This window comes from Condylostylus longicornis, unplaced genomic scaffold, assembly GCF_029603195.1.
Source record: "Condylostylus longicornis isolate FDR11 unplaced genomic scaffold, ASM2960319v2 ptg000107l, whole genome shotgun sequence".
Classification (NCBI taxonomy): domain Eukaryota; kingdom Metazoa; phylum Arthropoda; class Insecta; order Diptera; family Dolichopodidae; genus Condylostylus; species Condylostylus longicornis.
Genome location: NW_026578075.1, coordinates 1,151,367 through 1,175,958, shown reverse-complemented (window position 1 = coordinate 1,175,958; position 24,592 = coordinate 1,151,367). Strand labels below are relative to the sequence as shown.

Genomic DNA, 24,592 nt, shown 5'->3' with positions numbered 1-24,592 from the left:
GATATGTTCTAATATTAGATATAAATATACTATTAATATATGTATAATAGGTTCTGCTTCTTTTATAGTTTTTCATTATAGCTTGAAAATACTTATTATTATTTCTGAATTATTAATTTTGTTTCGGTGATACTAATAATGGAAGTTAGATGACAAATTAGATTGTTTTTTAATGTTTTAGTAATTTTGAAATAAATTTAAATATTTAATAAAATAAATTTTTGATGAAATATAAAAAATTAAGTTTTTAGATAAATAATTTTTTGTTAAGTAATATTAACTTTAATAAAAGTTAATTCAAAATATTTGTATATAAAATTTGACAAATAGTCTAAAAAAATTGTTTTTTTTTTCTCATTTATTTTATTTTATTTTTAACTTTCATAAGTTATTTTATTTTCATTTAACACATTTAGTTTTTAACATTAATTAATTAATTTATTGAAATTTCAAATATTTTAATATTATCTACTTATATCATAAATAACTTTTAAAAAATAAAAACGTTTAGAAAGCAGATAAAAAACACCCCTCAAATATTTTAATTACATTTTTATTTTAGAAACCGAAAAAAAATAAATTTTTATCAAATTTTATTTTTTAATCATTTTTGTTTTTTATTCATTTAAACTTTTTATATGCAATACAATATTTCACCGATCAAATTTAATAACAAAGTTAATATTTTAATAAATACTTTATTAATAAAATTAATCAACAAAATTCGGGATATTTTATTATTTGTATAAAATTACAATGGGGCTTGGGGGTATTCATTAATTGAATATTACAAAAATTGTAAATGATTTCAAATATTATTTACTTTGACATAAATTTTTTAATTACAATTTAGAAATAAAAAAATTAGCCAATTTAATTTTTGTCTTTGAACAGACCCACTGCCCTTCTTTATGAAAAAATGAATATTAACAAAAACCAATGTAACAAAAATAAACAAAAAAAATGAAGTTATGCTTTGTAAACCAGTGCAAATATAATTATACAAATTTAAATTTTTTATTTATTCGAATATTGAATAATTTACTAACAAAAAAACATTAAAAAAATGATGAAATGATTACTCCCATTGCCCACATGTTATTTATTTAATTTTCTTCCTTTTAAACAATTTGTTTTTATTTAATTTTACAATTTGTATTTAATAAATTTCTAAAAAAAAAATTTAAAATCCAAAACATAAACATTTGAAATTAATTTATATTTATATTTTTTATATATTTATTTAAAAAATGCACATATTTATGCATTTATGCATATAAACTAAAAATATTCTTCTTATCTAAATATTTTTCCCATACAACCCTAATAGCCTAATTCGTGTTGAAACTGGACTCTGAATATTTTCCAATATTTCCATCTATTTTTGAAATTATATTTTTAATATTATTTTAATTATAAATTTTAATTATAATAATATATGTATTTAAGATACAAAATTTAAGAAAAAAAAAAGAAATATTAAATAAATGATTTATAAATATTTTAATTGATATTATTTTGCATAAATAACATTTATATATTAAGGCAAACAAAATCATATTGAAATACAAAATAATTAATTATTTATCAAGAATATTTTTCTTTGTAAATAAATTATAAAAATTATATTATAAAATAAAAACATTTATGAATCTTTTTTGATCGAGACATTTATTATTCATAATTTGCAGATTTCTTCAAAAGCAATAACGTAAAATTTATAATTTATTAGAGAAATTCAAAATATTAATTTTATAATTTGATAAAATTTAAAAATAACAATGAGAAAAAAAAAATAAAAATTATACAGAATTAATAGAGTAGTTTGTGCATATACATATGTATAAGATTATTATAGAATTACACATACAAAATATTTTTCTTAAAAAACAAATATTTAATAAAATTAACTTATTTCAAATAAGCGAATATTTGAGAAAATAATTTGAGAAAAATTAAAATTATTAATTAAATTTTTATAATTATTTTATACCACGCATTACAATTCAAATTTAATTTAAAATAAAAATTTATATTTTGATTAAATTAGAATTTGCTTTTCTAATAATCCTTTTATTAGAAAAAAATTAAAATATTTGAATTGCAGAAAATTTTTTATATTAGAAAATTACTAATTGAAGCTAATATTATTTAATAATTGAAGGTATTTTATTGTATAATTTAAAAAAAAAAATGATAGACTTAGTATATAAAATTCTTTAAAACTAGAAATTTAGTTTAGCGTTTTAATTTATGAAAATAATATTAAATCATTTTTGAAATTTTAAATTTGGTCATATAAATTTTGCAATAATTGTAATAAATGTATTAAATAATGTAGTACAAAAAAAAACTTAAAAAAGATTTAAACAAATAATTTTCTTAATTTAATTGGAAAATATTGGATATATTCAGGTATATCTAAAACAATTTTATATAATATTTATGGCATTTATAATATATAGGTAGGTATATAATATAAAATTTTATACATAAACATTGAATTATATAATTATAATAAATTTAAAATTAAAACGTACGATATAAGTAAATTCAATTGACTTAAAACAGAAAAAAAAAACATAAAATTAAAAAAAAATAAGGACAGGTGTAGCACCGAACCAAAAAATAAAAGCGTCTTCAACAAATCATTATTATTTAAATAACAAAATCAATTCATAGTTATCTTATTTTTTATAATAGGAAACTTAAAATAATTCATTATAATTATTTAAAAAAAAAATTAATGTCTACTATCATCACTATTTAATAATAAGACAAAGTTTTATTTTAAATCACAAATTATGTTTTTTTTTTTGTAAATAAAATTATTATTACTAATGTATTATTGATTATGACATTATAAAATAATAATATTTCTATATAATTACTTTGTATTTTCAAATAATTATGAAAATTTTTAATTATTACATTGAAAATGACAATAGCTTATAATTTAAACATTAAAAATTTTTATAAAAGATATTAAATTATTTAGAAAACTATTACATATTTTATAAATTTACTTTAATACAGTAATAAACATATATATAATATTTTAGATGTTATTTTAATATTTTCAATATTTCATACAAATGTTCTTCATCTCAGCTTTGTTGAAAATTTAAATATGTGTTTGCTTATGTTTTACTTTAAAAATTTTTCAATGTAAATTTCCTCCTTAATGTGTTGAGTACTTTCAAATTCAATCATAATTAATATTTTCAATAATGTCATAATCATATTGGATCTCACAATCTAAAATTTTATTTTAATAAAATAAAAACTATTCATAATATAATAAGCGCATTTTCTCCTCCGAAAATTCAAATTTCAAAGATAAAATTCTAAAATATTTAAAAAAAAATTAATAAAATTGAAAACAAAAAAGAAAATTTAATAGAAAAATAATTTTGAAAATAAAAATTTTTTTGAAAAACTTTTTTTTTTTTTAATTTTTGTCATTGTCTTTTATTATACATATATATTTTTTATATTTTACTTGTATTTAAAATTAAATAACACATTTTTAAATCAAACTATTATACAAACTTAATTAAAACTATTTAAATTTAAAAAAAAAAAATACAATTATATTAAATCCAAAAACTGTTTATTAGGATTAATTCAACTGAAAGAAAGATTAAGAATATTAGATTCGAATTTTTAAAAAAATTGGAGATCAAAAATTGAAAATATTAAAATCACTGTAGGAGAGAGATATTTTCTTTATTGTATTTCAGAAAATTATTTAAAAGAAAACCATTCCAGGTTGGTAGAATTAATATATTACTTTGTTCAATGTTCATTCAATTCTTGGAGTTTAGTTATCTTCATTGTAAAATATGCATACTATTTACTCCATATTACTTTTGATGATCGGAAATTATTCATATCAATTTGAAGATTTAATTCAGTAGTACATCATCCAATAATAAAAATATACACAATATTACATCAAAGTTTTCAATATTAAAATTTGCATCAAAGGTCTTATATCTTATATAAGATCCTTAATAAGATATAATCGTTAATGTTTTTGATTAAATATTAATGTGAGCATCATTATTGATTTAATATAAACGTATAATATTATTGATAATATTAATAATGTACTTTTTCTTATACAATTTATCCAGTAATGTTAAGCAAAAGCTATATACTAATTCTTTTGTATTTTAAAATACAATTAAAGAATCCTGAAACTAAAATAAAAATAATCTTATATTAAAATGAATTATTGAATTTTCTTTTTTTTTTTCTGAAATACAATTTGAGAATATAATATTATATAAGAAATAAAAAGGGGGGGGGGGGGGAAAAAAACAGTAACATAAAAACTTAACTAAAATTAAAAAACAAAAACATTATTAAAACAATTTTACAATTTAAAATTAAAAAAAAAATATATAACACAATTATTTTATGTTTCATGAATTGACGGGATTATTTGCATTCAACTCTTGTGTATATTTTCGTGCCTGAAAATAAAAATTTAAAAAAAAAAGAAAAGAAAAAAATATAACATATAAAAAAACACATAAAAAACATAAAACAAAAATTATATTTTTTAAATTTTAAGCCAAGAAAAAAACCAAATATAAAGCAAACACTTAAATTTAAAAATAAAAATAAAATAATAATTTCTACAAAATGATGGAAAAATCTGGTAAAAGAAAAAAAAAAATTCTACAATAAAAATATAAATTTTTTAATATTTATTTTAAAAAATTAATTTTAACTCATTTAGAATATAATTGCAAAGACTTTCCGAAATCAATGATATTATATTTATAGTTTAGAGTCAGGGAATTTTCAGAAATTATTCGCTAACAAAATTCTATAATACAATCGGAAATATATAAATGGACTTTTAATGCAAATAAGAAATAAGAAATATATTTGCATTTATGCACTTTATGTGTATATCAAAAGCTTTAAAATGTCTTATAACTCGGATTTAGAGTATAAAAATGGATATACAATTCCTATTTAGAAAACAATACTAACGAATATAGGTAAAAACCTAAAATTTAATCAAGATAACGTAAATTTGATTTTATAACTAAAAATGAATTCCCGCTACAAAATTTGATCTACATTTTGTGATAGATGCCCTAATTTAAACTTTTTTATAATTTAAAGAATTTAATTAAAAAAATTGTAAAAAATGTTTAAAATATTTTTTAAATTATAATCTAAAAATTTTAAAATAAAAAAATAAACAACATCTTACATTCTGTTTTCCGATAGGAAAATTACTCTAGAATTTAGAAATTATAGAATTCGAATTATAAAAAGCGTTGAAGTACATCATGGATTATAGACGATATTATTTAATAAATTATTTATATAATTTGAATAGTCACTTATGAACCTCATCAAATAATATTTGAATATTGTGAATATCCCAGTTGATTATAATCATTCTTTTAAATTGAATACTTAATAAAATAATATTAAATTTATGATAAAAAGCGATTAAATTAGCATAAATAAAAAATAATATTTTTACTTTTAAAATATTGTGAAAATGTTTGTGAATTAATTAGTAATAGTGATAAATTTACTCTGTTAATAATTTACAATTTCATGCACTAAAAATTAATAAAGTTAATGTTATAAATTTTATTAATAATATTTTTTTTTTTTAATTACAATAAAAATTTTATTATATTTTACACATCACATAATAAATTACAACCTTATCTACGTAAATGTAAATAATTATATAAGGAATGTATAATAGATTATATTATGTAATAAATAGCATTTACAATAATATGAATTTTTATGTATTTAAACAATATTATAAAAAGAGGAAAATTAAAAAAATAGAAATAAACATCTCACCCAAAATTTTTTTTTTCTAAAAACAAGCACATAATATGAAAGGTAAATATATATAGTTATTTAGTATTTAAAATTGTTTTTCTTTTTTTTTAAATAATATATTATGTTATATCCTATCGGTGTTATTTTTTAGACAATATGTTTTTACATAAAATTGTTAGTAACAACACTCAAATCAGAAATTATTTGATTAGTTTCGTTAATGACGTTAGACTTTAATATAATTTTTATATATAATATATAATTTATTTTGTTTTTTTAATTTAATTTTAAGTTTGTTTTTTGTTTTTTTTTTTTTAATTTAATTTTTCGTATATTTTTTGTTTTGTCATATATGTGATTTTAATAATATAAAAAGTTTGTTTTTGATTATTAATTTTTATTGTATTAATTTGTAAATTTTATAAAAAACAAAAAAATATTGAGCAGTATTATTCAGATAGAAAAAGAAAATTTTATTTGTTAATTTATTAATTTATTATACAATTATTTTTGAATACAATTTACATATTTATTAATTGCATTGTTTACAAATTGTAATATTTTGTGTTACACAATAAAAAATATCCATTAATTTTTTATTTAATCCAAATTTTGTTGTTATTTTTTTTTTTTTTTTTTGTTTTTGCAAATATAATTAGTATTTTGTTAGTAGTTATATAAAAGTTTTAAAAAAGAAATTTTTTTTTTTTGCGTTTTGTGATATTTTTTAAGTCATAATTTGAAATTAATTTATGTTAAATTTTTTTTTTTGTTTTATTTGCCAGCATGCAAAATAATATAAAGAATACAAATTAGATAAAACAGTAAAAACTATAAATGTAAGTATAGTATAAAAATAAATAAAGAACATAACAAAGAATTTGAAATATTATAAATTTGCAAGAATTATAAATTACAATCATTAAAAATTAATTTACAAATTCAAAATTGTTATTTTTGTTGTCAAAAATATTGAATAAAATATATATTAGTAATGAAATGGAAATGAAATCACAGTAAAATTTATATTACAACAAATTATTAACAATTTATAATAATTAATTTAAAAGATTACTAAAAAAAAAAAGCATATTTATTAAATTTATACTTATGTACATTTTGTATACAAATTTTATATTTAATTCAAATTTAAAGTTATTTAATTTTGTTTTTTTTTTTCTTTCAGATTCTTTGTTACATAAAACATATTTAACAAGAACTTCTTTCATTTTTCAAAATCATAATAATATTTAAAAGGAATTAATATAGAATATTTAATTTTGTAAAATGAATAATATTTAAAATTAAATATTATAGAATTTATAAATTAATTATTTATTATTTGTTTTATTTTAATAAAGAAAATAATTTTTGGTATTACGAAATACACTTTATAGTTTGTTGTTATTAATATCATTAAAATAAAAGTAAAACATTTTTAATTAAATTTTTTTAATTAAAAAGAAACAAAAAAAAACACAAAAACTCAATTAATTAAAAAATGTTTTATTTTCTCTTATATTTTAATAATTATGATTTCCTTTTTTTTTGTATAGTTATCATTTTTAATTTAAATAAATTTACTTTATTTAATAACTAATTTAGCATTAGTTTAATTTAAACAAAAAAAAAACAGAAAAAGAATTAAAAATTCTTCAAAATATACATATATTTTTATATGTATATATTTTTTGCATTTTTTTTTTTTTGCAATATCTTATTCGCGATTTTTATAACTAGCAAAAAATGTATTCCGTTCATCGGACACCAAACGTATACTTACACGATTAATAGAATTTCTACGCGGATCATTACTATTATTACCAACACCACCACCATTACTACCATTTCGATTATAATCATCATTTCCATCATCAAGGCATAAATCTGAATCTGAATCAGAACGTCTTGTTCCACCCTCCTATATTAATTGTATTTGAATTGTATTGATTAACTTTTATTTTTATTACAGCAATTTAAGAAAAACAAAAAAAAAATACTATTTAATTTATTAAAAATTTTACTCTCTGGAAGTCTAATTAAATTGAATTCTAAATTCTAATTAAAAAAAAAAAATTCATTTAAACGAAAATTATGAAAGAAAAGGTTTTTTTTTAGTTTGGATAATAATGGAAAAATTTGGCGTATATGACAAATCTATGTGGCAAGGGTATCTGTTTAAAACTTTTAAACTCAATAATTAAAATTATTATTTCGATTATAATCATCATTTCCATCATCAAGGCATAAATCTGAATCTGAATCAGAACATAAAATAAATATTAAAATATATAAATATAAAATATTTATAAATATAAATATTGAAATATTTTTTAAAGATATGTTTTACATCCACATTCTGTAATATTTCCACAATTTTATTGTGATTTTATACCAAAAAGAATGAAATTTAAAACTAAATGTATGTCTTATATTTTGGAAACTTTTCAAAATAGCTTTTAAGTTTTTAAATATTTTTGTTAATATTTCCATAACCCAGAAAATTTTTAAAATTATGTAAACTATATTCTCCTGCATATATACAAAATTATCATAATTTTAACAATAAATCACCTGTGTTAATTGTTCGGTAGTTGTTAAAAGTCTTGCAACAGGATTACAGCAAACTGGTAAAGTTTCTAATAATGTAGGTCTTGAATGTGTTAATAGTGGTTTCATATATCTAAAATTAATAAAAATTTTAAATTAAATTTAATTTTCATTTTGCAAAATTTAAATATAAAAAATGAATCTTACTTTGTATCGAAATTTCCCCATATTTTGGCTAATGCTGCTTTTTCATTACCACGTTTCGTACCACCGGGTGTTGTTGCTCCGCCCTCAATATCACCATTATCAGTATCCTGCAAATAATCAGGCTATATGTTAATTCAAACGAATAATTCTTAAAGGTATTTTAATACTAATGAAAAATTAATATTTCAATTATTTTATTTTTACTATCATACATAAGATACATTATTATTTTTATACATATAATAAATATAAGCACATTCAATATAATTTGTGCAAAAGCAGTTTAGATTTTAGAAATAAAAATAATGCGGCGCACTTATAAGCAAGTCTTTAAAAAAATAATTTTTTATTTATAAAATTTTTCCAAAAATATAATACTTGAAATTCTACTGATTTTTAAATTTTTTCTGTAAGATTATCTTGTTTTTAAAAATTGTTTAAAATATGCAGTACACATAACTTTTTTTTCGTAAAAGCAAGATATCAAAGTAGATAATTAGAATTTTTTTATTTATAGTATACTTTTGCATATTTCAACATGAAATTTTTTAAAATAAAAAAACAAGGAATGCTAAACAGTAACTATAACATCAATACAGGAACCTAATCTCAAATAAACATGAATTCCTTTCTAATTCGGGCATATATTCTATTTGAATCTAAACTACTTCTGCTATCATCAGTAACACAAAATTTATTTAACACTGTTCTAAATCTAATACTTAATTCGTAAAATTATGGAACATAGTTTATTTGACAAAAATATTATAATTTATAGTAAAAGAAAACTGAGAAAATCTAAAAACAAGTTAAGTATAGAAAACTAAAAATTAGGAATCTGGGAAATAACTCCTCACCAATGAACTACGTCGTCGTGCTATTGGTAATTGACCCAAATTTAATCCAGTATCGATGGACTAATTTATAAAATTAATGAAGAAAAGTTTTACTTGACATTAGTTTTAATTACGAAATTTAGTAAACAAACAATAAATCTAAATCATATTTATAAATATTTCCAATTTGCATTAAAAAAAAAACATAATGGTTTACATAAGGTAATCGAATTCAGTAGAGAAACAAAAAGACAAAAACTTGTGAAAAAAAAAAAAAAAATTTAAATAAGAATAAATTTTCACATAAATAATGTACATTTAAAATATACTATATGAATTGCAATTGAAATTTAAACACATATTTAAAAAAAAAAAAAAACATGAATTATTTAAATATAGCAGAATTTATAAGTTCATAATAATATTTGATTATACACTGAATTTCGAAAATTATCTCGAAAATAAAGCCTAATATTTATATTTCAAAGAACACATTTAATTCTAATATTCCTGCTTAATAAAGTAAACAATTTCAATAATTTTTTTCCTTCTTACAGAAGTACATAAATAAATTTGAAACATCTATTAAAATAACCTAAAATACTAAAAATATGTACATACATTTAAAATTTTAATCTTTAAATTAATTCTGCGTTTCAAACTAAAAATACCAAATTGGAATTATATTTCCTTTTTGAAAATTCTGCTATACTTATGCAAAATAAAAAAAAATATATTTATAGACCGGCATTAAATTTTCACATTTAATAATATTTAATGATATACAAAAAAAATTTCTAAATCTAAACGTGTTATTAATGATATTAAAAAAACGTACCGCTGCAGCTGTATTTTCCATTGAATTGTACACCTGAACAATTTTTTTAATGCATATTATGAATTGAAAAAATATTCAAATACAAAAAAAAAATTAAAGTTTTATTTATACAAATATTTTACGTGAAAACATTTATATTTTTAACTTTAACGAAAAAGACCAGCAAACATAGGAAATAACAAAAATTAAATTGTTAAATTATAGAAATTAATATTAACGTAAATAATAAATGCAAAATAAAAAACAAAAAAAAATGTTTTTGTAAAACTTAACGTAAAAAAAAAATTTAATTGTTTACCCCTGATACAAGTTTACAAATTTAAAATAAAATTTATAATTAAGTAAATAATTAAGTAAAATTTATAAAATAAAAGATTATTAGCAACAAAATTATAATTTTAAAAGTGCAATTTCATAAATCGATAATTAATAATTTTTACATTTTCTAGACGTACAAAAATAACTTAAATGAAATTTATAAATGAATAATTTAAGTTTAATTTCAACCTAACGATATTGGATGGTTTTTATAGTTTGAATATTTTAAAATTTACTTTAACCTTATCAAATGTCTGTCTAATCGAATGTTATACTAGCTTGCACGAGTTGTTATACTAGCTAACATTGCTCTGTTTAATTAGTACCATATTTTTGAATTTGTAATTATTTACATGTTGTTTTAAAAATATTCACTTAAAAATAACCAAGCCTAATATTTTAAAAAAATTTTATTACTAAATGTAGCCAATAATATGGATATATTGCGAGAATTTCTTTACAAAAATTTTAATTTCAATGAAAAAGGATTATTATTAGGATTTTCTACTATATCTGAACGAAATTACTTAATAAAAAACTGAAGGAAAATATTTTGCAGCTAAAAATATACATAAAGCTTAATAATTATTTAATTGAAAAATTTTTAATTTACAATTTAATAAATAAATAATGCAGTTTTAATTATTTTACATTGAAATTTTATGAAGATTTAGAAAAATATATAAATACTTGAGTATTATAAAAAAGAAATTAAATAATCTAGCAGAAGCAAATTTTAAGTTTAATCTAATCGACCTCCAAAAATTATTTATAATTTCTTTATAATGTCTCACTATTTTTGTTATTTTTAAATCTTTGAGTTTAAATGAAAATAATAAAATTATACAAAAAAAAAGTGTAAATACAAAAATAAAAATTAAATAAATTAATTTACAAAACATCAAATTAGTAACAATTGAAACAAAAACTTATAACAAATTTGCAAAGTTTTTATAACAAAACAATACAAATAAAATTAAAATTGGGAAATTATTTAAAAATAATGGCAACAGGAACTTAACAATCTTCTATTTGAATTAAAGTACTGATACTCACACTTCTTACAGGATAATTATTTAATTGTTCAGTCTCATCATCTACACCAACACTAAAAATAATTATAATAAAAACATAACATTAGAATAAATTAAAATTGTCAGTAAACTTTAATAATAACTTACGGTATTTTCAACCAATTAAGTAAAAAATTTGCAGCACCACCTTGTACTATCACTGTAAAAATAACAATTAATGAAGTTGTTGTCAACATTGTTTGTCTAGCTTCTGAAACTGTATTTCTAATAGCTAATGCAAATGACATTGCCCCTCGTAAACCTAAAATGAATTTTAATTTTATTTATTAAGTTTTTAAATTTTTTAATAAAAATATGTAATTTAAGATAAAAAAATTACCAGCAAAGAAGAGCATATGTTGAAAAGCCATAGATATTTTTGGTTTTCGTCCCAAATTCAATAAAAATGAAAATGGATAAATATTAACTGCCCTACCAATTGCAGCACAGAACTAAAAAATAAAATAAAATAAATATTATAAATATATTTAAATATTTTTAAATTTTAATTTGGAAAAACCCCAAACAAATATGATTACTTACAAATGCTGCTGGAATAAAGAATGGATCAAAATGATGTTTTGGGAAAGTGAACATTGATACACCAATATATGAAAATATAAAATTTTCTGCTAAGAAATTTAATAATTCAAATATTTGTTTCGTTCTTGTCCTTGAATCATCTGATAAATTATTATATGTATAATGAGCTTGACAAATACCACAAAATAATACAGCAACAACACCAGTTAATTCAGATGCTTCAGCTATTAAAAATGTACTATATGACATTAAAACAAATAATGCTGATTCTAATAATGGAAAATCTCGAACTCTTGTAAATTTTGTCAATAAAGCTGTTATACAACCCATCGTTGCTCCAATTAACAATGAAAGCATAAATATACAAAAGAAATCACTTAAAGATCTAAAAAAGGCATACGATTCAAATCCACCTGTACTTGAATAATGTTCCCCATAATTTTGAATCGCCCTAAAAATTATAAAAAAAAAAAAACAATTTTAAAATTAAATTCGATTTATGAATTTATTAAAAAAAAAAAATATTATCTTACCCGCTTAAAACAATAGCAACAGCATCATTAAGAACTGATTCACCAAATACTAGTGCATACATATTTACATCAACATGCATATCATGAAAAATTGCTAATATTGTCAATGGATCTGTCGGTGAAATAAGTGCACCAAAATACAATGTATCTAAAAATGTGAAGCTATTTTTAAGAGTCTCTGGCATTAGCCTTACACAACCGTACATCAGAGCACCTATTGTAAATGCCGACAGAGTAGTTCCCATGATAGCATATGTAAGTATAGCACCTAAATTTCTAAAAAAATATTTCTGCAAAATAAAAAAGAAACAAGAATTAATAAAATAATAAATTTAAGAGCTAAATTAAAGTTAGACTTGGAAAATTCAACAAGTAACTAAGAAATTATGGCAAAATTTTATAGCATGTCAAGTATTAAATCATTTGTTGTAAATAATTAATAAAAATTCCAATCCAAGGCATAATTGTTTTTAATTTCAATGATTAAAATTATCATAATCTTTTTAAACATTTTTCCAGTTGAATTACTTTTATTTTAAAATATTTTTTTATTATTATTTATATAGAATTTAATTAAAAGAACAACACGAATACAATGTCCTTCTCATATAACAATATTATTGATTTTTAATTATAATTTACGTTATTTACATCCTCCCTCCAATCACATTAAATAAAAACTTACCCTTTTTAAACTGTAACCAGCATGGAAAATAATTGGTGGTAAAATTATATTAAAAAATATTTCTGGATCAAATGTCGCCTTTAAATCAATTTCATTTTCGGCTATATCATAAACTTGACCACGAAAAAAATATGTATATGTTTTATTTGGTTGTTTATCGTCAGTTCCAGGAGATAATTTACCAGGAAACTATATATAATCACAAAAAAATAAAAAAAAAAATAAATTAGTAAAAGTTAAATTTAAATATAAGAAAGAATTTTAAAAAACAAGTTAGCGAATATTTAATTCGAAGAAAGATCGAATTTGGAATAGCTCTGTGTTTCATATTCTCTGTAATTTAAGATTGTAATTTAAAAATCATTGAGAATTTTAAAAACTTACCCTTAACCATAAAGTATCAGGTGGTAAACTTTGATTAAATTTTGTATCTGGATCTGGATTTACTGCTACATGAATAAGTGGTGTTGTTGTACCAGCATATCGTATTATTGCACCGACAATAAGACCTAAATTGGAAAAAATAGATAAATAATTATGCAATTTGCTAAAATATTCTTATAATAATAAAAAAATAAAATAAAATTATAATATTTTTAATATAGTATGTAAGTTTTATATTTTTATAGATTTTATTGAATTACGGTCATAAAAAATTTTTTACGATCTCATTTACGGTCATAGATTTAAATTCACAACAAAAGCAAAAGTAAAGAATTATTTAATAAAATACTTGATTTTAATTCGATTAATAATCACATCAATTAGAACGTTTTTTAAATCCCGCTTTTATATGTCCTTAAAAAATAAGATTCTTAAATTTGACAATAGGAATATTGTATATGGGATATTGATATATGAGAAGAGATATTTGGAACCTGCTATTATTAGTAAATAAATAAAGAATTGCTTTATTTAATCTGCCTATATCTAGTATACAGATATTAAAATGGAAAGTACAATAAAAATTTCAAACATTCTGGCTGCAACTTTTCAATATTTTTAGTAAGTATGAATTAAATATCAATTCATATCAAAACAAAAAGATCTACTTAGTTCATAAATAAATTTCTTTAGAAAATTTTTGATTCAAAAAATTATTATTTTGCATTTTTCTCTATTTATTACTTAAGCTACAAAGTTAGTACTACATGTGCTTATAATAATTGTAAAAATTAAATAAGTGTTTATTCAATTAAGCACTCATTTAAACAAATTTCTAAAAAAAATTTGAATTTTAAATCAATTTATGTACATATATTTTACTACACGAAAACTAACAATATATTTTTATTTAAGTTTTTTTAAGTGGTGATTTAAGTAAGTACAACGCTTTTATTATAATCTAATAAAGAAAATAATAATTCGAGTAGAAATAATGAAGAATGCAAAACTATAATGAAATTTCCGGAAAAAAAAGCTTTCTCAAAAAGAAATACAAATTCCTTTATTAAAGAAATTTTAAAAATGACAAAAAAATTTGAAAAATTCATTCAAATTTGAAAGACAAGATGGTAATTTAAAAAGAATAGTAAGTAGCGATTTACTAGAGTGTAAAGTTAATTGAAAATGATCAAAATTTTCTAGTTTCAAATTAGAGGTCAAATATAGGAACTGTTTCATAGAAATAAAAGCGTAAAAACTTAAAATAAAGAGGTAGTACAAAATGTTACAACATTTTTGTTTATTAAGAGCCTTAATTTTTGTGCTCATAATGGTCAATAACAGAATCGAATTGCAAATTTACTTCAACAAAAGTTTGTAGTAATGAAATTTTTTCACACGAAAGGTATTAAAATTTAAATCCCAGCTCTTTGAAAACACAATATTTAATATAATTAGAAAACAGTATTAACATATTTTTAGGGGCATTATAAATTTATAAAACCAAATTTAAAACTGTTTGGATAATTTTTAAATGTTCTAAATTACAAACAAACTTTAAATTTTTATGTATGTGTTTATTGAAATTAGCAATATAATTTAATTAAAATTTCCTACACAGAAGAATATTAAAATTACAAACTTATTATACCTATAACAACTTGATGCAAGTATATAAAAAGGTACTAAATACCTACTTTTGTTTATTATTTCGTAAATAATAAACAAAATTTAAATTTTGTCTCCTTTCATCTTCATTTTATATACACAAATAAACATTAAAAAAAGCTTTGGAATTTCCCAAAAATGATTAACGTAATTTGTTTTTGCTATTTATATACATACATATACTTATATACAAAAATAATAAATTATTCTAAACAGATCTTTATACTCATAAATGTAAATAAATTTAGACAAATAATATATACTCATATACAACTTTTGAATAATATGGTTTAACATATCGCAGCATCCCTGTACCAAAAATGTATTAACTCAAGAAAATGAGATTTTTCTGATTTTAATGAAACTTCAAATATTTATCGGCCATTTGTGTCCGAAATATGGATAATTAAGCTTAACAGTGACTTTTAGTATCATGCATATTCAATTGAACTGTAGGCTCTTAAACTATAGCCTTTTTTGTTATATTTTCATGGATTTTGTGAAAAATAATTTTTTTTTGAGTTAATAGAATTTCAACGCAAGGGTGCAATATAAATTATTCATTTGAATTCTGATCTTATGAATAACGCATACATAAAAGGCTGATAAAATTGTGATAAGAATGGAAGAGACTAATATTTGTAATTACATACAATTGGGAATAAAAAAGAAATAAGAAACATTTTTCCAAGAATTTTCGAAACATGCCAAAAAATTTTATTTATTTATAAAAAAAAAATTGATTAGCTTTAATCGCAATATTGAAGTTTGTATTTTAGCAAAACAAAATTTGAGTAAATAAAAAATTCTATTGCGCCTTAATAACGCCCATATTTACTCGCAGTTCATATTATTATTTTTGTATTTACACTAAAATTTTTATAAATTTTAATTAATTAAATTTTAAATTAATCAGAATTTATTTTTGAAATAACAACTTTAAAATTTAATAATTCTTAATTTTATTATTTATTAATGTACTGGCTATGCATCTGAGTACGTGCGAACTGTTGCTACGCAATGCGACAGTTGAGCAAGCCAATCAAAGGCGGGCAAGTGGAATCGAGTGTAACACAACTAGAAAACTTTAGATGAGGCTGGATCTGGGTCGCACCAGGAATCTGATGTCTCTCCATCGGATAGATATTTGAGCTGTGATAGGGGTCATAACGGGTCATTGTCTTATTTGCGAACTCGCCAGGAGGATGAGCCGCACGCATGAAGGATAGGAACAATCTCTACGGGAGCTGCTGTGGCGAGGAAGAGGAGGAGGCGGTGGCTCATCTCCTTTGCTCATGTCCGGGTTTGGCAGGAAGAAGGCGGAGATTCCTTGGGTGAAGACCGAAACTTATCTCTAAAATAAGGCTAGATAAACTTACAAATGCCAATTAACACTTGAATATGAAATTCAAATTAATTTAATTTTGAAACATTACTTTTTAGATTTTTAGTATTTTTCTCAGTAAAACCACCGATATTTGTAAGGCTCAATAATTTTAATTTCAAATGTTTTGATGCTTCATAGCTCCTTTTGAATAAATAAATAGTTTTGAATATACCATTGATTGAGCGCGTTACATAGAAGGTGACGGTCCAAACTTAAATTTGAGTCAACTAAGAACTTAAGTAGATTCATAATACTAAGTAATTATCTAATTAAAAAATTTATGGCAAGTAGGAATCGCGTTTTTAATTTTAATTAAGTTCAATTCAGAGATCACATAGATATTTTTCATAATTATTTACTTATCTGTCTGTCTGCACTCAAAAAAAACGAAATTATAGCTTTAACATCATTAAATAAATAAAACTTTTAAGAAGGTATATATTCGCTTTATTATAATTATTTAGTGTTATACATAAGTAGAACAGAAATTCAATTTTAATAATTCTTATTTTTAATATTTGTTCGATTTTTTATTCTTAATGTTTGAAATTTTGCATTGCTTAGCTATAAAATTTTCATTCATAGGATGTATAAATGAAAATGATTAAATATTTGCTGCAGTACGAGTATAACACAAAATCAGCAAAAAAAAGCTATAAAATATTGTGCAATGTATGAGTTATCAAGTAAATATCACCATTAAAAAATTTTATTGTGATTATGTTAAAAGAGAATCTTCCCTTGAAACTCATTTCATTCAACTCATTTTTCATATAAATAAAAATTTTTTTATAATACCGCCATTATCTGAGATGACCTTCCGGCAGATTTTTTAGAAATATATGTGTAAATAAAAACAATTTGCTTTATTCAAAAATTTTGTATTATTAAATTCATTTTTTGTTATTTGAAATTAAGAATACATGTTAATTAAGTATTGCGGCTTGATAAATTGTGCTATGAAAAACATCACCAATTATTGTTTGCAAATCATCAAACACTTCTTTTCGTTTGTCATAAAGTAATGATGTTCGACATACAAGTATGAAGCAAAATTTACACTATAAAATTTGGTAACTTTGTTTGATTCAGTTTAAAAATTTTTCTAAAATTTTTAATATACTGAAAAATAATAAAGATAACACAAAAAAATTAAAATGCCACACTTAATAAAAGACCTAAATATAAAAATTACGATATCCGACAATAGAAAATTTTTGCAATTTACCGCGTTTTTCTTAACTTGTTTGTCTGTTCACGTCAAATTTTGTAACTAAATTTTCAGTCAGTTCTAAATGTTCAATCTCTCCCAAAATTTTGTACACATCCCAGTTCTCGATGTCAATATTTTAAAAATGACATGTTTGATAAAAACAAAGTTTGATATCAAACATGCCAACAAATTAGAATTCTGTCTAATTATCAAACATATACAAGAACTGAATAAAGTGCTGTAAAATATTTTATCGTACTATATTAAATTTCTACTATATGCAACTTCATTAATAAAATCAATATAATAATGGTTATAAAATTAGTAATAAATAGCTGATGTTTAAATTTGATTATCACAAAACAAAAATCAATTTTTAGTACGCCAAAATCATTAAAATAACATTTAAGTGATGGGGTTTATTTCATATTTATTATTCCATTTTAATCATTACGAAAATTTAGAATATTTCCGCAGAACAGGTTTATGCTTGTTTACACAATGAATTTATTTAAATATAAAGAATTTGTTTTTTAATAATAAAAATAGAAATTCCAAAAAATTTTTTTTTGCAATCTTATATGGCATTTATATGTATGTATATGTAGGAAAGTTTTGAGATCAATAAACCTGTAGTTAAAATCAACACGTTTAAATAATATTATCAAAATATTCTATACTTATAGAAAATAAGTACCTATTGTAGTTTTAACATGTGTTTATTCTAGTATTATTTTTACTTATGCATACTTTATTTAGTTTTCAATAGAATAATTATTTTATTTGCACATATTAGAATTTTATTGTTATAAGCAGCCCAACTGTTCCCATAGTAAGTGAATGCTGTCTAAAAAAAGACATTTAGATTTCAGTAGAATAGTGATTTTATTTGCACATATTAGAATTGTTTTGTTATATGTAGCTCAACTGCTCCCATAATAAATGAATCCCGCCTTAAAAAATAGTCATAATGATAATTATTCACAAATTTCTTATATTCATGAAAATATTAAATAGTTTAAGGGCCCCTGAGAGCCTAAGACACATTATAGACAAATTTTCTACCATATTGTGCTCATAACTTTAAATGTAAAAAAGTACTTAAAAAAGTTTTCCATATTAAAATTATATTAAGGCACTATTCCGCCTCTAAGCACTCAAATCATTTACTTCACAAAACAGGAAAATTACACAAAATTATACAAAAATATTATTCCAAAAATATTAGAAATATTTTAAAATTAAAAAACTTTACTTATAATTTTCAATGTTAAAATTAATATCAAAAATAAATTTTAATATACAATGTAAATATTTGAATTATTTGACAAAATTTTAGATATTCAAATGTACTAGGAATTTGTTTTGTTATTGGCTAATAATTAACAATTCTTATGCTTATACATATATGTATGTACATATATTGTATAATAGTAACCGTTATTATTATTATTATTATTATTTTCTGTAGATAATTATTTTCATGCATATAATTTTTACGTCATATAAAAATGTAACGAAGCAATAAAAATAAAACGATTAAAAATGCTATTCACATGCGACATGAATTTTTCTTTTATGAATAATTGAAAAATATATATACATATGTACGTATATATGTGTATATTTACATAAATATGTATGAATGTACACATGTACCTAAATGGTATAATATTAATAATAACTGTAAACATTTTAACCCTTTTACAAATTCGTAAGCAAAAATGTATTCAAGTATAGGCTTATTTCATAAACACAGTATATAACGATATATATATTACTTAATTTGCGCTATAATAGCGACTTTGCAAAGCCTAGCGCAATTTAACTGCTCAATTTAACTATTTTCGAACTATTTTGATTTTATAGAATAGTTATATTTTTGCAATATTACGTTTTGTAGTTAATTTTTTGCAAAATTGCGCTCATATGAGAAGTAATTATGTACATATATATCAGTTGAGATATATCCATATATACATACATATATGTACATAAGTGCTCCTCATCTTTAAGAGATATATGCATATATATATCTTTTTAAAAATTTCATTTAAGTATATTGCGCACGTACATATATTATTATATTTATTTCTTGAATTTATTAAATTATTATATGTACATAAGTACTAGAATTTAATTAGTTAGAGTAAAACCGCAATTTTTACAAATTTGTTGCAAATTTATAAATTTTAAAGCTAAAATTGTCCATTCATCTGAATCATTTAAATTATACAAGGCTTTAAGTCTCCACTGCACTTGAAATTTTCGAAAAGAAAAATTTCGAACATATCATAAATTCAACGAAAATGACAACTTTTTCCATATATTCCATGAAATTCAGGACTTATATCAAATTTTTAAAATGTTATAATATTAAAATAAGTCTTGCACATACATACTTATAGGTATACGTATGCATAATGCTAAATTTTAAATAACAATATTTCTACTCCTTAAGAGTACATAACTATAATTACATATTCATATTTATACGGATAAGTTTATAAATATTTAAACAAGTACATCTATACACAGGGGATATTTAAAATATTGATATGTACTTTTATTTCAGGCAATTTTTCAAAAGTTCAAAATTCATAATATTTAAAAAAAAAAAACAAATCAATTATTGTATATGAATAGCACATGTATGCAGAAAGTCAATAAAAAGATTCAATTATTAACATGCAATGTTATATTTGATTAAAATTTTTATTTAATCTATTTAAAATCGTTTGAAAATTGTATTCAACTATTTAATTAATTTTTTAGAGAACTACAACAATGTTTGGGTTAATTACTTTTAATTTTGTATACTCTACATGCAATATGCATACGTATTCATAATTTCCACACTTTAAACAAATAATATTAAAGCGAAAAAGACAATAAAATACACACATATGCACGTACATGCATATATGTATATATGTATGAAAATACAGTCAGTGGTGAAATTTTGTAGTTTTGCAAAGTTTCGTTAAAATTATGAAACACAACCAAGAGTATAAGGTATTGAGACAAGATAACTGCTCAGGCCGATATGCAATTTTTAGTTTTGCGACTGTTTGATTGCTTATATTTGTATTTCATTGCTTTATATTCAAACGAACACGCATGCAACTGTATGATCGCATGCAATAAAGCAATCAAACATTTTGCAAGTTTTTATAAATTGATTGCAACTTTTAGTTAACGAAATTGATTTGAATTGACGCAATAGCCCGAGTTACTTAGATGTGCAATTGAAGTTAACGTGTCAGCTTGACCCGTAATCATAAACTTTTTATAACAGTGAACCGATTTTAAAATTATTTCAATAACATCACTGCATTTAATAAAAGTATAACAGTTTATTTAGTAAAAATATATAATTAAAAATTTTTGTATATTCTTATTCATACACGTTCATATGACATGGTTATAAATATTTTTTAATACTTAATGCTCATGTACCTACCTACATACATAATATTAAACATGAAATGAAATATTATAAACCACAATAATTATTTACAAATTTCAAAATAGAATATGAAAATATATATGTAAGTATGTAAAAATAAAAAGTAAAATATAAGTATTCTCATGTAATTACTCGTACTCATACCTAAGTATATTTGAATACACAAATGTCATGACAAAATTAAATTTTTTTTCTTTTGTTTCCCAAATATTTTTTAACAATAAATAAAATTAATATTCTATTTAATATTAATTTAAATTTAACAAAAAAATTAAATGAAAATTTATGAATTTTCAAATAATAAATTGCAATACAAAAAAAAAGAAATACATAGGCTTTGAATCTGGAATTGAGCCAAAAAAAATTTATTATAGAGGCAGCAGCAGCAAACATTGTCTTAATGGGTGCAATCATGCCATTATTACTTCTGTATTTTAACAATTAATTCAACTGAATAGAATTAATGATTATTTTTTTCAAAATTATTAAAATGCTAGGTTTATGCATTTATTAAAGAATTGTAGACAGAACAAGACCGGTTATTGCAGTTTTTTTTTACCTCTTGAACGGAACAATCATTTTTCAAACTGAAATTGCTACTTAATTTTGCCGATTGAAATTCTGTTGATTGTGAGGCCGCAGAGTGTTATGACCTCATCAAAGTTATTAAATTCAAAATTTACATTAATCAATTCTAGTATACTAATTTATCCTTATTTATCATACGTTAAGTTATTCTGGTGGCAGCCAGTTAGGGTTATGAGTCAACCAACCAAATGATATTGAACTTATAATACGAAAAATATTTTTAGATTTACAAATTTTATACTATAAAATATAAAATGTATAAGTTTTACTAGTTCATACAAAGCTATTCTGCAAAAACATGAGATGTTCTTTAGGAAATAATTTAGGTAAGAGCCTAAGATATTGTATATGAAAAAAATTTTAATAAAATTTTAAATTCGAAATAGGAATTAAAATGAGGGCAGCCAAAGTATATTCCTTGTACTGCAGAGACACCTCCACCTGTGTAACCACCGAGTGCAACGCCATCTCCACAGATCTCCATGTTGGTTATTTAACAGAACCGCTTCCCTTTCCTCGTTTCTTATATATTTTCTCCACAAGCCTCTCTATGTTCTTCAGTACGAGGACAAACAAATTGGCCGAATATTCCTTTCACCGACATAACCACTCTCTCCCGGCAAATTCGAAGTAAACATTTCAACATTTTCTGCTATTAATTATTAATTTATAAAATATTTTTTGCGCAAATAATACAATTTCCAAAATAATTAACTAATTTGTGTCCAAATTCAAACCAAAGCCATAATTTTTTTTTAGTCAATCAACCTATACGTTTATAGCAAATAGTCAAAAAACGATATAATTTTCATTAAAGTATAGGTTTGATAGTTTACAAATTAATCGAATGAGTATTGAAATACGATTTTTTTAAATTGGTAAACCAAAATAATTATAAATATATTTAATAAAAATAGAAACAATCGATTTTTTTTATTGTAACAAAAAACAATAAAAAATCTATTCAATTTCTATCTCACACACTCTTATTACATGCTATAAAAACTACGTTTTATCGATTCAAATTTAATGACAAAAAGCCATATGTGAACAAACGTTACTTACATACAAACGTATAATACATTTTATATGTGTACAAATGTTATGTTCCATTCAATTAAATTATAGTGAAACTATATAAAAATTAAGCATACGAGTACGGTATACGCGTATTCGGGGGTAGAAAAACTAGAAAAACATTTTTTTTTCGAATTTTCTTTACTTAATTTTCCTAATTTAATGTTTCTTTTTAAATCATTTACAATTAAAAATTAATGGAAAATAAAAGCATTTGAATTCTTTTTTAACTTATTTTTGTTATTGACATTGAAAATTACTCGGAAAATCAATTAAGTAAGTATCTAGTTATACATACGAATACTTAGTGTATCGATTTCAAAATAATTTTTAATATTATTGTGTTTAGTATTTCAATCACTTGAATGAATCGGAATTTAATGTACCTATGTGTGTATGTACCCCTACCTCAGATTTACATATATGTATATAGGTTATATTCGTATAGACAATTTCATCGTCAAGGGTAATTACTTAATGTGCTTTTAAGATTTCATTTTGAATGAAATTAAGAAATTTAGTGGATGGAAAATAGCAATTGTCAATAATTTTTGCACTTCCAATTAGAAATTTAATTCCAAGTTTAAATTCTAAAATTTTGAACTTGAACAAAAATTTTTTTATGGCAATGTCATAGACATTAATTGAACTGCTTTATTTTTGAGTGTTAACTGAGAACTCTTCTATTTTGCAGTAATGATGAATAAGATTTTTGAATTACTTTAACTTTTACAGTACCCTCAGTATATTCGACACTATGATAATTGCATGGTGATAGAATAAATTCAGACGTGCAAAAAATACCAATTGACATTTGGCTTTTTGAGATCTCCTTCTCAAGTTATAAGGCCTTTGAGTTGGTATTTCTGAAAACTATGCAAATATTAAATTTTTATTTTTACTAAAATAATTCGGTAAGTTTTGGCAGGGTAAAGCCAACTTAGTACAATCATTTTAAAGCTCAAATAAGAAGAAAATAAGATTTTGTAAATTATCTACAAAGGTTCAATTCATAAACATATTAACAATTTATATTTAATTAAAATTAAATGGCAAACTAACCCAATTATCCGGGAATAACATTTTTTTAATTTTTAAATATTTTTAAATTATTATCAAAATTTTTATAATGCAGCGTCATCAAAAATGCGTATAGAATTAAGAGAATCAAAAACTTCATGAGTAACACAAACAAAAAAAATTAAAATAATAAATAAAATATTTGCTGATAAATATTTGAATATTGATCTTAGAATAATTTTAAATTCAAGGCATGAATCAGCAATAGCAATAAAAATTTTTAAGAAAATATAAATAATTTTTTTTTTTTTTTGCTTCTCATACCCTTTATACACCAAAAAATTTTCGAAAAATATATTAAGTAAGTA

General features: G+C 21.1%; 1 protein-coding gene across 10 annotated transcripts in view; it reads right to left on the bottom strand.

Annotated features, from left to right (window-relative positions):
* Positions 1 to 250: 250 nt before the first annotated feature.
* LOC129614318 (sodium/hydrogen exchanger 6) overlaps positions 251 to 24,592 on the bottom strand; it is a 37,682-nt gene continuing 13,340 nt past the window's right edge. Inside the window, exons 2-15 of one of the 10 annotated variants that reach the window (XR_008697371.1) lie at positions 13,803 to 13,927; positions 13,419 to 13,607; positions 12,734 to 13,023; positions 12,201 to 12,651; positions 11,998 to 12,109; positions 11,766 to 11,919; positions 11,641 to 11,692; positions 10,267 to 10,299; positions 9,450 to 9,509; positions 8,593 to 8,699; positions 8,410 to 8,518; positions 7,619 to 7,756; positions 5,854 to 6,066; positions 1,289 to 1,378 (exon numbers count right to left, since the gene is read on the bottom strand). Coding sequence is in view for 9 of the 10 variants with exons in the window: in XM_055528863.1 (XP_055384838.1) it covers positions 1,301 to 1,378; positions 7,619 to 7,756; positions 8,410 to 8,518; positions 8,593 to 8,699; positions 9,450 to 9,509; positions 10,267 to 10,299; positions 11,641 to 11,692; positions 11,766 to 11,919; positions 11,998 to 12,109; positions 12,201 to 12,651; positions 12,734 to 13,023; positions 13,419 to 13,607; positions 13,803 to 13,927 (1,898 nt within the window). In the remaining variant the exon portion in view is untranslated. The other 9 variants (XM_055528863.1, XM_055528868.1, XM_055528870.1 and 6 more) reach the window with 9 other exon arrangements.